The sequence below is a fragment of the Onychostruthus taczanowskii genome, unplaced genomic scaffold (assembly GCF_017590055.1).
Source record: "Onychostruthus taczanowskii isolate IOZ18803 unplaced genomic scaffold, ASM1759005v1 scaffold164, whole genome shotgun sequence".
Classification (NCBI taxonomy): domain Eukaryota; kingdom Metazoa; phylum Chordata; class Aves; order Passeriformes; family Passeridae; genus Onychostruthus; species Onychostruthus taczanowskii.
In genome coordinates, this window is record NW_024498840.1 from 747,162 (window position 1) to 760,329 (window position 13,168).

A 13,168-nucleotide genomic window follows, 5' to 3' on the forward strand; every position below is an offset into this window, starting at 1 on the left:
ATATTTAAGGGAAAAAAAAAAAAAAAAAAAAGAAGCCAATTTCCCCCCAAATAGCAATAGAAAGAGTCTCGGGTGGAAAGGACAGCAGATGTGTGGATGCCCATCTTCCTCAGATTTTTAGGCAGTTTCTCTTGCAGCTAGTGCCCTCTTGAGGAATCCTCTCCTCTATTCCATTTTTACAGGGTTTCCCCCCCCCCGGATGAAATGATCTCTCGGCCGGGAGCAGGAGCACAGTCAGTGCTGCGATTCTGCCCAGGCCCAACACAGCCAGCGGTGCCGGGGATCGGCTCATGTCTTCCCACCTGGAGCCACCAGGATAGCATCGGGATGTGGGATGGCATCCCCCAAGAGAGGAATCCTTCCAAACTCAACGTGTTCCCGGTGGCAATCCGGGATGCTCTGACCTCAGCCCCGAGGGAAGGTCCCCCACCGGCACCATCACAAGCTGCCGCCCGCTTTGCTCCCCTCCTCGCCTCCCGAAAACACGAGATAATTGGGAATGGGAGCAAAAGGTGAGGACAGTGCTCCTCTCAGATGTCCGAATGTCAAAGCGACGCTGGCACAGAGCTGGAGGCAACAAAGGGCCGTCGGGATCGATGCGGCTGGCGGCGACGGGAGCAGGATTAGAGGCTGCATCCCTGGAAAAGCGATGCCTGGGCCGGCGGAGCAGCAGTGCCATCACCTGGAGCTCTCCTCCAAGATGCTGCGCCTCGGGCGAACCCCAAAAGCGAACACAAACACGCGTTAGTTTTGTTTTCCCACAGCCAAAACATCTCCCGCAGCGCGGGGATGCCATGGGAAGCAAAGGGATCGGGGATTTACGCCGCTCTTCCTTTTTTTCAGCCCAAAAGCGTGGGGAACGCAGGAGTTTTGCAGCGAGGTGCTGCAGCTCTTGAGCACGGCTTGGGAAAACTCCCTGAGTGATGGATAAATGGTTTGAGGAATGATTTTTAGGGCAGTGCTGGGGATGGATAATGGTGGGAAGCGCTGGGGTCAAGGAATGTGGGGTGGAGGATGATGGTGGAAAGCCAATCTGTTGTATCAGCAAGCAAAGTTTTGCAGAGGATGAGGCCCTCAGGTCGATTTTACCCTAAAAACATGAATTTACATCTGTGGCCCCAGTAGCAACACAGATTTGGAGACAATCTTGCCATTTCCCGTCACTTCCTGTGCCTCAAACTGGGATGCAAACGCATCCAACCCCACTCCAAGTCATAAACGGGGCTCCTGAGCCTAATTCTGGGGAAAGATGGGCAGGGCTGGGGGTGCTGGTGCTGGATGGCACCTCACTGGGGATGGGGAGCCACGGAAAGGCAATGGCCAAAGGCTAATTCCGCCTCCAAAATAGCACCAGTGCTGTTAAAATGTTGTTTTAGCGTATTGTGGGCTCTTTTATAGGATATAAAATATCCGTGCTTCTATATATATACATAGAAGCACAGATACAGATGCATCGCTGCATATATATATTGAATATTTATTGGGTATGTATCGGACTTGTGCCAGGGGAGGTGTGGGCTGGATGTTGGGGAAAGGGTGAGCTCTGGACAGGCTCCCCGGGGAATGGTGACATTCCCAAGGCTGCCAGGGCTTAAGGAATATTTGGACAAGGCACAGGGGGGGATTGTTGGGGTGTCTGTGCAGGTCCAGGGGCTGGACTTGACGATCCTTGTGGGTTACCTCAGGATATTCCATGGTCCTATCTCCAGCAGCAAGCAGGGATTTTATGGGAAACAAAGATAAAGGAACCCCCCTGCAAAACTACTTCTTTCCACCAGAAACAAGCACAGAGCTGGAAAAGCACTTCCTACCCCTGGAGAACGGCCCTTACATACATGTAATGTGCAATAAAGGACGGAGGGCGCCCGTCTCACGCACAAATACGGAGAGAAAACCGAACGCATTGCACGCCAAGCACACTAATTTCTTTTTATGACGCGGAAACTTTGCTTCTTACACAGAAAATAAAGGGATTTTTAGCCACCGCCACCCCCCGGCGCCGGGCGCCGCCCTCAGCCCCTCACGGGCTGTGGCCACGCCCCCTTGGTCTGGCCACGCCCCCTTGGTCCTCCAGGAGCACAAAGAGGCGGGCGGAGGGGGCTGAGGGGAAGGCGGAAGTGACGTCAGAGCGCGGGCGCCTGCAGCGGGCGGCGGCGCCGTGAGGGGAAGATGCCGGTGGCGGTGATGGCCGAGAGCTCCGTGAGCTTCAGGCGGCTCCTGGAGCAGTGCGAGACGCAGGAGCTGGAGGTGCCGCGGGGCGGGGGGGTCTGTGTCTGTGCCTGTGAGGTGGGCAAGGTGCGTGGGCGTGTGTGTGAGCGGGGGAGGTAGCTCACACACACTTGGCCCTTGGGCTCGCCAGGGAGCCCTTCAGAAAGTCGCAGCCTGGAGATAAATGTGTAATTATTCGGGGTGTTTCTGTATAATTGTTGGCGTCGTTTCAGAGGGAGTATGAGGGAGGGAGTTTGTGGGTTTCGGTCATTCTCGTGGCTGAGAAGAGGAAAATATTGATCAGGAGAGTGGAGCCCTGAGGCAGGCTCGGGGAATTACCCTAAGACCGAGTTTTACTGTGACAGCTTTCACTGGAAGCTCCCCCCATGCTGCTCTGCGTTCTGTTGTCCCTTGAGAAAAGGCCTGAAAATTGGAAGTCTTTGCAGCTTTCAAAAATTTACAGCCTTTTTTATCTCTCGTTTACTTCCTCCTTGTGAGCTCTGCTGAAGTGTGGCAGGGGCTGAAGCTTAGCCTGAGGTTTTTGGGAGGGGCAGGGAGGCTTTGCTGTGGTGGAGTGGCCTGAGCTGAAGGTAAAGGAACTCGGGGGTGATTTAATTTCACTTTCAACATCTGCCACTCTCGTGAGCATAGGAAAATGGAAGATGTGGGTTTATTTATTCCCCCCCTCAAAAAATTGCACAGGTCTGGTATGTGATGTGAGGGGGAAAAAAAATAAAAATCAGTTGTCTTGGAGTGTTCAGTTTCCATAAAACTTGGCTTCCTGCTGCGTTTTGTGTCACAGCCCTCTTGTAAATCAGTCAGCCTGTAATCTGCGTTTGTTTTCAGGCCCCTGGAGGAATTGCCACACCCCTGGTGTATGGCCAGCTGCTGGCTCTGTACCTGTTGCACAACGACATGTAAGTGGCTTGTCCCGGCCTGTGACACTGGGCTTGTCACCAGCACCTTGGGAATGGGCTCTGTGATTGACAAAAATGCTGGTTTTGCAAAGAAATAATGACAGTGCTCCTGGGGATCAAGTCTCTTTCACCCCTTGATCTGACAGGAAAGCTGTTCTCCTTTCCTGTGGGGAGATTTGGCAGTAAAGTTCCTTCAGTGGTGAAACTGGCTCCTCTGGCAGGTGTTGAACATCTCAGAGTTTTGTTTTGTCGCTGTTCAGGGCTGTGTTTGTTTTGGGTTGGATTTGGGGTTGTTTTGGATTTGTTTTGGGTTGGATTTGTTTCTTCTGTTTCAATTCCAGCAGGACAACTCTGGGCCATCCCTGTTAAAAATGAGGGATGCTGTTGGCTTGAAGGAGCTAAATCTGCGGGAATTCCTGGGAATTTGGTCTGGGGGGGTTATTCCGTGTCCCTGTGTGTACATAATGCACTGAACTTGAGGTTTTAGGGAGAAGTTGCTTTCCCAAACTGGTGTTACATGAACTCTTGGTTGTGTTACAGCAGTCCAGTGTTGTCTGCTGGAGGGCAGCTCTGCTTTCCCACTGCAGTATCCAATACTCCTTCCTGGAAAGAACATTTTTAAAGCACTGAGAGTGTTCCTCACAGCATCTGGACAAACCTTGTCGTGCCTCTCTGCAGCATTTGGTGACTGGGAAGTATTTTTAATCTTTTTATTTATTTATTTTTAGGAATAATGCACGTTATCTCTGGAAAAGAATCCCTCCTGCTATCAAATCTGTGAGTACTGGGCCAAGTTTACCTCAGAAACCTGCTGCTTTTGTTGCACAGCAATGTTCTCTGAAAATCTGGGGGTGGAAGTGGGTTTATACATAAGGATTTTGTTCTGGATTAACACTGGGGATTTTTTTTTTTTTATTGGTCACAACAGGCAAATGCTGAACTTGGTGCAGTTTGGTCAGTGGGACAAAGAATCTGGCAGAGGGATTTCCCAGGAATCTACACAGCAATCAGTGCACATCAGTGGTCTGAGACTATCCAGCCAATCATGGAAGCACTCAGAGGTACGAGCTGAGCTTGTGTGGGGAGCAGGGAATTGCCTGGAATTATTTGTGTCTGCTCCAGCAGAAACAAATTGTCAATTGTGAAACATCAGGACAACCGTTGCCAAGTTTTTGTGGGTTGTACTAAAAGGTTTTCAGGTGTTGGGTGTAAATAAAAAGCTCTACAAAACCTTGCAGAAACAACTGAATTGCTCTTAGTAGGATTTTGTTTCTGTGTATTCTTTGACACTGGATTTTCATAAACCATGTGGTTTGTTCTGTAAAAGCAAAACAGACCATAAATCACCCAGTTTTATCAGACTTCTAACCAGGGAACTTGGCTTGGCGTTTCCGAACCTTGTAGGGTTTCCAAGGTGGTTTTTCTGTGAAATGTTTTCCATCCTGTGTAATGGTAACGTGCAGATTCTTGCTCCTAGAGGGCAGTGCAGACTGCTGAAAAAGGTGTTTTGCAAAAAAACTAGATTCTCTGTAGCTTGGGAAACAACTGCTTTTTAGATGCCGCTGATTATTAACTCATTGCTGGCATACTGCCAGCAGAGAATGCCAGATGCAGAGTTCCCTGGAGTGTTTCATGTGCTGGTGGTGGAGCCCAGGGCGCTGCAAGCTGCACTCAGTGTAGACTCTGAGGGGGTTTGCCCTGGCACAGAACAAGCTGTTGTCTCTTGCTGCTGACTGTGAGCTCTGGGAAGGGAGGGGAAACTCCTGAAGTGCTCACTTGAAGGCTGGAAGTGATTTTCCAAAGGTGGTAGAATTGAGGAAATGTTCTCAGGTTTCCCAGCTCTGGAGATGAGTCTCGTGTCCTGTGTTCCTCCCTCCCTAGATGCAACCAGGAGACGAGCCTTTGGACTGGTTTCCCAGGCTTACACATCCATAATTGCAGATGATTTTGCAGCCTTTGTTGGCCTTCCTGTGGAAGAAGCTGTGAAAGGTACTTGGCATTATTCCCTGAGTAATTTTTATATTAATCATGAGCTCAGAGAGCTCTAAGTGATGATTAATAAAAATGTGTCTGCAAATTCTCAGCCTGTTAAGTGACTGGGCAGTGATTAGAGAAAAAAAAAATCTTGGTTCTGGATAATGGTTTGATTTTTTAAGAAAAAAATATTTGCTGTTAATTATCACTCTTTATTCTCCCCTTCTGTCTCTTACAAATGCCTTTCCAGGTGTGCTAGAACAGGGCTGGCAAGCAGACTTTGCAACTCGCATGGTGATGCCTAAAAAGCCAGGTAGGTGGAGCTGTTACCTCATGAAACATTCAGCATATCCTAGGAATTAGGTGTGAAGTTTTTAACTGCAGCCTTGCACAGGATTCTGTTAGATACTTTTTGGACACTCTTGCTGCTCATGAGCACGGGGCATGTGTAAAACGTGAGGAAGCACAAAGTGGTGGGCTTGGTTTGGACTTACAGCAAGTAGTTTGGATTAAGCTACATCCTCACAGGAACTTGTTTAAACAAAAGCAGACAGGATGTGCTGTGATTGCTCCCTCTTCTCCTGCTGCTGGCTCTGCCTCTGCAACATAAAGTGCATGACCTCAAATGATGTGTCTTAACCTGATAAAGATGAGTAAAAAATAGGCCATCTTGAACCTGAGATTATTTTTTTCCTTCAGGAGAAATAGAACTTCTTTAGGCAGGGATTTATTGAATCTTTGCGTTCTGAGGAGCTCCAGTTGTTGATATAATTTCCTTTGCTTTTAAAATCTAAATCTTCTCTTCTTTTATTCACTTTCATGCTTTGATTACAGAATGTCTGTTCCTGCAAAGCTTGGTCTGCAGAAATACTTGGCTTTTTTTTTTTTTTTCTTTTTTTCTAAACCTGTATCTAGCTGTGGCAAAAATAAATATTAAGCTATAAAAGCAGTTTGAAACAACTGTTCTTAAACTGCTCTGTGCAGCTCTGGCAGAAGGAGCTAAATTACAGCATATCCAAAAGGCAGGATCTGTTACACTGAGAAATGACACTGTATGGGCAGAGTTTTTGGGATTTCAGAGCCCATAATAAACAGGTGCCAGGTGTTGAAGGGGGACAAAGCCAAGCAGAGCCCTGAGACTTTACATATGAGCAGGTGGGGTTTTTATGAACTGGTTGCAAAATATTCAGAGCTTAAAAAAACTGGGAATTACTTACATGTGTTTTGGTTTTTTTTTTTGGTTTTTTTTTTTGTTTTAATTACTATTCAGGCAAAAAAAGGAGGCTCTTTTGAAATGGCTAATCCTTGGGTATTCTGCTTTTTAGTTATAAAGTCAAGTGTGATGAATAAACAGGTTTAATTTTAATTAGCTTTTGATCCATGTTTTCTCGCATAGAACTGTTTAGAACTGTTCCACTGTGCTAATTTTGTATGTTTTTCTCCAGGCGTGCTGGAAGCTTCCTTTAACAGATTCATCCCTTCATCAGGTATTTTTGTTTATATATAATGGATTTAGCTACGTCTGCATAAACATTGTCAGCATTGAGTGGGACTTGAGTCCTAGAGAGGTGAATGTTCTCACTGGCCCCCCCAAAATAAAAAACAACAGCCCACCCCAATCAGGTGCTATGTAAATGTGTTTCTCCCTCCATATTCTCACTCCCTCACGTTTTAAGCACTGCCTGAGATTCCTGAGGTTCCCACTTCCATAGCAGAGCTCCTGTGTGTTCTGCTGTTCTGATCACCCCCCAGATCTGTCTGTTTGGAGTCTTCAGAATGTCAGTTTGCAAGGCAAGGAGCGACCAGAGAGCTCCGGAGCTTTTTCCTCAAGGCAGAATACTGTCAGCCCTCCTTACGCAGACTGCAGTATGTGCAGAGAAGTTCTGGAGGCTGCTGACAAGTGGAACTTGCTGCAGCAGTTTTTGTGGTTAGCAACTCCTGGACTACTGAATGGTGCAGATAACGGGAATTATGTCAGCTGGAGCTGTGCAGGGAGGAGATACAGTTAAGATCTGTCCCCAGGAAGCTGTTGAAAGTCAGATGCATTTAATTTGTTTTCCCTTACTGTTGTAATGGATGGTACTGCTGATGGATTTGCTTTCTAAATTTCATTAATGATCCATTTGTTTTATCTTTATAGAACCTGCTCCAGTCCCACCAATTCCCAATGAACAGCAGTTGGCCAGATTGACTGACTATGTGGCTTTCCTGGAAAACTGATCACCCTGCTCCTGTGTTCAGAACAACTTGGGAATCCTGTGTACTGACCTTTTTAGATCTCAGATTTATTTTATTCTGTGTCTGTTAAATGTTGCAGCGTCCCCCACGCAAAAGTGTGAAGAATCCAGTGTATGTCAGCCCCACTCTTGTTTTGCCAAAGCCCAGCTAGCAGTGAAACAATCCTTTAACTCCTGCAATATTTACTCAGTAGGTACACAGCATACACAGCAGTATTACATAGTACTTTTTTTAAAATTGACTCAAAGCAGAACCTTTTTCAGGTGTGTTAGAAATTGAGAAGAAACAATTCTCTGGTGAGTACTGCAGTGCTTATCACAGATCTATTGCATGTTGAACTAGAGGACAGAGAGTGGAAGACTGCCCAGCCTGTATGTACAGAGAAAAAAATATTTTGATGAAAGTCGAAGAAAACAATTTTGCAGTAACTCTCTTGCAAATATTTTTGTGGCATATTTATAATTGATTTTTTTTCTTGTTCTTTCTAGATTGTTAAATCTTCTTGTTGTGATGTGAGAAATTTCTCATCAGGCATATTTTTACAGCAGAATAATTGCTTAACAAAGACAAATCTATGCTTTGAGGAAGTATTTTGACTTTTGGAAGGTTTTATTTGAGTGACGTAGGACACCAGATGTTTTCCTGGGTAACCCTGCACCTTGAGACCTGTCATGTCTTGCTCCCTTTCAGTACACTGGGCCAGGATCTGCAAGAAATAACAATTCTTACCTGTCTTTAAGCTTTCTGGGTTACTTTTGCAGTGACTGGAGAGGAGTTTCAAGGTTAGAGTAGGAGCAGAGCCCAGCTGGGAGGGGGGTGAAGCATTGTGCTTCAGTGTCAGTTTGAAGAGTAATTCTCTCTGTTGGGGCAGTGCTCTCTTAATCTTTGAGCTGAGAGTAGATTTTGGAAGCAAACGTGAATTCTCTTGCCATTTGTGTTACGTTGGTGAAAAGGCTGTGGAGAAGGAGTGGTACTTTAAAGGGCAGTGCATGTCTCCATTTACTTTACTTCTCCCCCCTTTCTGAAATCCTATCCAGAGGTTCCATGGAAGCTGGCGAGTGTGCCTTTGTGTTGTGATTGTTTTTCCAGTGTGCACTGCCTACTGTACATTCTCTTGGTGAGGGGGTGTTAGCAGGGAGGAATTACAAACTGTGCTCTTGCTGCCTTGAGAGCTCCCCTGATATGTAAACACTTTCTCAAAATGATTATTTATTTGATACCCACCTAAGACTTGGATTGCTAAATTTTTCTTCAGTGATATTAAAGAACATGTTTACACTGACCTTGTGCACTTGAATTTTTAAATTTTCTGCAGAATAAAGGTCTGGTTTGGTGAGTTTTTTTAATGAATTCTTACTGGCCTAATTTGGAGAGGGCTGGTTAAGGATTACTGCAATATTTTATGCCTTGACCGTTTCATGTGCAGCGATTGTATGGTGTTGTATTAAAAAAAACCACTGGTACCCTTCAGAGGTCTTAAAATATTTCTTGGTGTAAAGTGTTTGAACAGCTGAATGAAAATTTCCCTTCTGTGTTTGTATTGTACACATCTGCACTTGTTGGTAGCACACAACCCTGCTTGGAGAAATGAAACTTAGACATAATTAAGGGATGATTAGGTACTCAATGAATGGTAATAGGAGAGGAGCAATCTGGACACTGGCAGTCTGTATCTGTCTCAAATCTAGTATCAAATCTTTGTCAAATATGGTAAGTTCGACCCTCTCCTGTTCTGACAAGTTGCTAACTGTGATTTCTGGTCTGCTGTAAATTTTAAGCTGTCTTTTAGCTTTGGGTGAGGCATTAGTTCATAACTTGCCTTGAGTACTGTGTCCCCAGCCACACTTTTTTTGCCTTGTGCTACTTTGGAATCCAAGCTGTTTCACCTGGATTTCATCCTCATTGCCCTTATCCTCGTTTTGGTTCACAAATACCTGACTTCAGATGAGCAGCTTTGTGCTTCCCTGTCCAGAGCCCTACCTTGGGAAACACTGTGTGAAATATTTCCTAAAGTGACATCTTTAGGCATTTGAATCCTCACCTGGCCTGCACTTAATAGGAAGTGCACTTCCTATTATTCTGCCCAAAGAGGAAGTATTTTTGTGCTTGTATTTGGTGTTTTAATTGAAGCAATTGGTGTGGGTTTTGGAGTTCTTCCAAGTCCTGTGCTGAGTGGGAGGACCTTTGAGTTAAGAAACCATTAGGAATTCAGTTGAGAATAGAAGTTCATGAAGGATTTGGAAAAAAGGAACGAAATTTCAATTTAAGTTTTCCATTTCATCTGCATCCCACACATAATGGAACATAGTTTCTTGGCATTTTATTATCCTCTCCTATATGGGTCAGCAATGCTAATTTACCCACAGTTCCAGTCTTTGTAGGGAAAGCTACTTGAGCTCCAAGGTGGTTAAACCAGGAGAAACTGGGTGGGGAAGCAGAAGAACTGAGTATCCCTCCCTTCTGAAGATCCACATGGAAACCTGTGGGCTTTAATAAGAAATCCTGACAGACTTTCCAGTATTTTATTGGAGCTGCCAGTAATGCAGTGAAGAAAAATGAAAGCAGAATGCTCGTGTACAAGAGAAGTCTCGGCAGGCTTTGCAGGAGAGCAGTCTGGATGTGCTGTAAGTCTGTGTTTCAGCCTGGGCTATGTGCTAGACACTAGGGGACACCTGGAAGGAGTTCTTGGGTGAGGAGTTGGTTCTCCCTGTATCCTACATTACAGGAGTTGGCTGGACCGTCACCCAGATACCACGCTGGTGTGTTCTTCCCCTAGGAAGGGCTCTGGGCTGGCTGGTGTGGCAAAAAAGCCAAACAATCCCAAAGAAACCCAAAAGACAAGCTTTGCTGTTTTGTGTCAAACAAGTTTTTTGTAATTGACTCTCAATGGACCATGTAAACACAAATGAGTTGCTGTTTGGAGATGGGAAGTAGATTTCCAAATATTTTACCTTCTCGGGTAAAATTTACCTTCTCATGCCAATTGACTTGGGAAGTTTGTAACTTTATTTTTGTTTTGTAACTGCTTGTGTTGAGCAAAGGGAAGTAATGTGCATTGCTGGTTTCCTGAATTTAGGGTTATTAAATGCCAGATTCTTCTCTGCCTTCAATGCAAAGAACCTCAGGTTTGGAATGGCCAGGCAGTCTAGCACTACTGGGTGTAAATAAAGCCTGAGAACAGGTTAAGCTTTAGGAATCAAGATGCTCCCCATCAATTCCAAAGCAGGAAATGTAGATACCTCTCTCTTGAATATGCTCTTATGTAATCAAAGTACAAGACTGGGAAGGAAGGGAGGTTTCTAGCAGTAGGAGTCCAATTTGGTTCTGCCATGCGAGTCTTTTGATACACAAGCATAAATAATAAAAACAGTGCTGAATTCTGACCAACATCTTACTTTGTGTTGTAATAGGCCCTCAAAGCTGAGGTTGGTGTAAAAGTATGCACTGAGAATCCACATGATGTGACAAGGCTAGTAGATCAGTGACTACACCAAGACCTGGCTTTGGCCTCTGATCCACAAGAAAGGACACACTCGTGTCTCAGGTGTTTGAGATCTGATGGATATTTGAGGTACGAAACACATTTTATTGCTTTTTTTAAGCAGCATTGAGCCTGTGTCAGGTAGCACATACCTGCTCTGAGAGCTATCCCGAGCTTTACAAAGTGAGAAGGATGATGATGACAGCACACTGTGCTTTCCTATGCTAATTGGGATCTATGTTTAGACTGAGTTTATGAATTAACGTATGGGACTTAAGTACCACACGCATGGAAAGTCTCACTCTGTAAGTCAAACCTGCAGCAAAACAAAGGGAACTATATTCAGTTCAAACATTTTACTGGGTTCCAACTTGTGTGTGTTACACTTTGAGCCTGGCACCGCAGCTGATACAAGGTTAATTAATTACTCAGCCCGCCTTGCTCTTGAAAGAGTTAATACTTGGAAACAACTTGACACCTTTAGTATTTATACTTTTAAAAATTAATTGGCTGCATAAGTATTAATTGCTCCCAGGTATTTAATGCTTAATGATGTTTCTGTGGTAAATCACTACAGCAAATGGGTTCAGCCTTGATCTGATGGGTCAGCAGTGCTGAAGAAGTAGCAGATGCTGAGTAAGAGGAGGGACTCATATGGCTGAGTATTGCAGCAGTTTCCAGCCAGGCTATGCCCAGTGTGCTGCCGTGGCCAGGATAGCTCAGGTAGGCTCAGCACAGCATCTGAACTCCCAAGCAGTTCCCATCTGCAGGCAACCTAAGCAAGATTGTCAGCTCTTTAGCTTGCTGCTGACGCTGCAGCAGACGCAGGGAGAGAGAGGAGAAAAAGCTGTATAAGGTTCCGCAGGAATTCTTTATTGGTGTCCCCCATGAAGGTTCTCAGTCACAGTTCTGCTGCCGAACCAGGCAGAATTAGGAGTTTTTATCCCCTACAGGGGTTTTGGAAATTGTCCAATAGAAAGGGTCAGGGGAAAGTGACCTACAGGCTTACAGAGAGATAAGCAGGGTCTGAAAGGCACAAGAGAGGGGCTTCTAAGGCCCAGTCATCATGACTTGCATTTCCTAGCTCAGGCTTCCGACCTCCAAGGAGGCCTTACAGGCTCTGGGCCTGCTACACCCAAATTTCAGGGGTGGATGGAAGCCCTTTGGTGTCCCCTGTGGAGATGCCCCATTCACAAGCTCAGGCTTTGCTGCTAGAAGATCCTTCTTTGCTCTTGCTGGAGGCCATTCCCTACCAATGCATGGCCTTCCATTGTTCCTGGATCGGGTCTGGTAGACCAGTGGGAAACAAGCCTGTCCCATGTACATCTGACATCAGAGACGAACAGGACGTGTCTGATTCCAGCACTTGTCTTGGCTGTTCCTTCAGGGGCTAGCACCATCATCAGAGACACAGAACAGCTTCTCCTGCCAGAGTAATCCCTATCCTCTACACTTCCCCACGTGTCTTGCCTCGATGTTCGCTGGGGAACCTCCCTCTTTGTGGCCATCCATTGCCATGCTTAGCAAGAATGGGCTGTGTTTGGACATGAGCCGTCAAACCCAGACAAACAGCAACTAAACCATAGAATATGAGAGGTTGGGCTGAGGTTTTCTTCCAGAAAGTGATAAGAACAGTTGAAAGAGCATGAGGAAACTTAACAATGTCTCTACGGCAGACGAACACCAGTGTTGTCCAACCACATGAGGTGGTGGAAAGTTTCCAGCAGAGGGGGTTCTGCCACAGCTGCTGATGCCAGTGCTCCCGGGGCCCCAGGGCTCAGAGCAGCATTCCTGCCCTGGCCCACACGTTCCCTGCGCCCATCACACCCACGGGTTTAGGATGGCCAGCAGCCAGGACGTGTCCCAAGGAGGCGGCAGAATTTCCGCAAGTTCCTGTGCATTCAGCGTAGAGAGACCGGGACCACTGCAGCTGAGGGCCCAGCCGAGCCTGATTCGGGGCTGAGCGAGCTCCAGGCAGAGCCTGATGTCAGCCTGGATTCGGCTAAGCTCTCGCAAGACTCTGATGCCACAATGAATGAGGACACAGCAAAAGCAGACAAGGCAGTGACTGAGGACGTGTCCATCACAAATGCCAGAGAGAATGAGGCCATCACAGATACTTACACCACGTCCACACTGAGTCAGGAGTCAATATCAGACGATTTTAAGGACCCTAGTGCTTCTTCTCAGGAGCAGCTATGTATCCTGGGGTCAGGCCTGGAGGCCTCCCAGGACCGTGTGTCCCCTCAAGCCTTGGCCATTGGGCCCCCTCAGCCTTTGAGTCCAGCACAGTCTGATGGGAAGGGAAGCTGGGGAAGTTACGCCCTTGGACAGCGCTCCAAGTCTCCCC

General features: G+C 46.2%; 1 protein-coding gene across 1 annotated transcript; it reads left to right on the forward strand.

The window, feature by feature from the left end:
• Nucleotides 1-2,092: 2,092 nt before the first annotated feature.
• Nucleotides 2,093-8,673, forward strand: COPS8 (COP9 signalosome subunit 8). The gene is made up of 8 exons (XM_041399550.1): nucleotides 2,093-2,247; nucleotides 3,055-3,125; nucleotides 3,854-3,902; nucleotides 4,054-4,186; nucleotides 5,007-5,114; nucleotides 5,350-5,412; nucleotides 6,545-6,586; nucleotides 7,240-8,673. Exons 1-8 carry the CDS (start codon nucleotides 2,170-2,172, stop codon nucleotides 7,317-7,319), a joined length of 624 nt encoding a protein of 207 aa, XP_041255484.1. The 5' UTR covers nucleotides 2,093-2,169; the 3' UTR covers nucleotides 7,320-8,673.
• The last annotated feature ends 4,495 nt before the right edge of the window (nucleotides 8,674-13,168 follow it).

What these genes read in the sequence shown, in the direction of transcription:
- COPS8 (XM_041399550.1), top strand. Translation starts at nt 2,170, where the DNA reads ATGCCGGTGGCGGTGATGGCCGAGAGCTCCGTGAGCTTCAGGCGGCTC. An exon ending in GCGAGACGCAGGAGCTGGAG is followed by an intron (nt 2,248 to 3,054) that starts GTGCCGCGGGGC and finishes GTTTGTTTTCAG; the next exon opens with GCCCCTGGAGGAATTGCCAC. An exon ending in AATCATGGAAGCACTCAGAG is followed by an intron (nt 4,187 to 5,006) that starts GTACGAGCTGAG and finishes CTCCCTCCCTAG; the next exon opens with ATGCAACCAGGAGACGAGCC.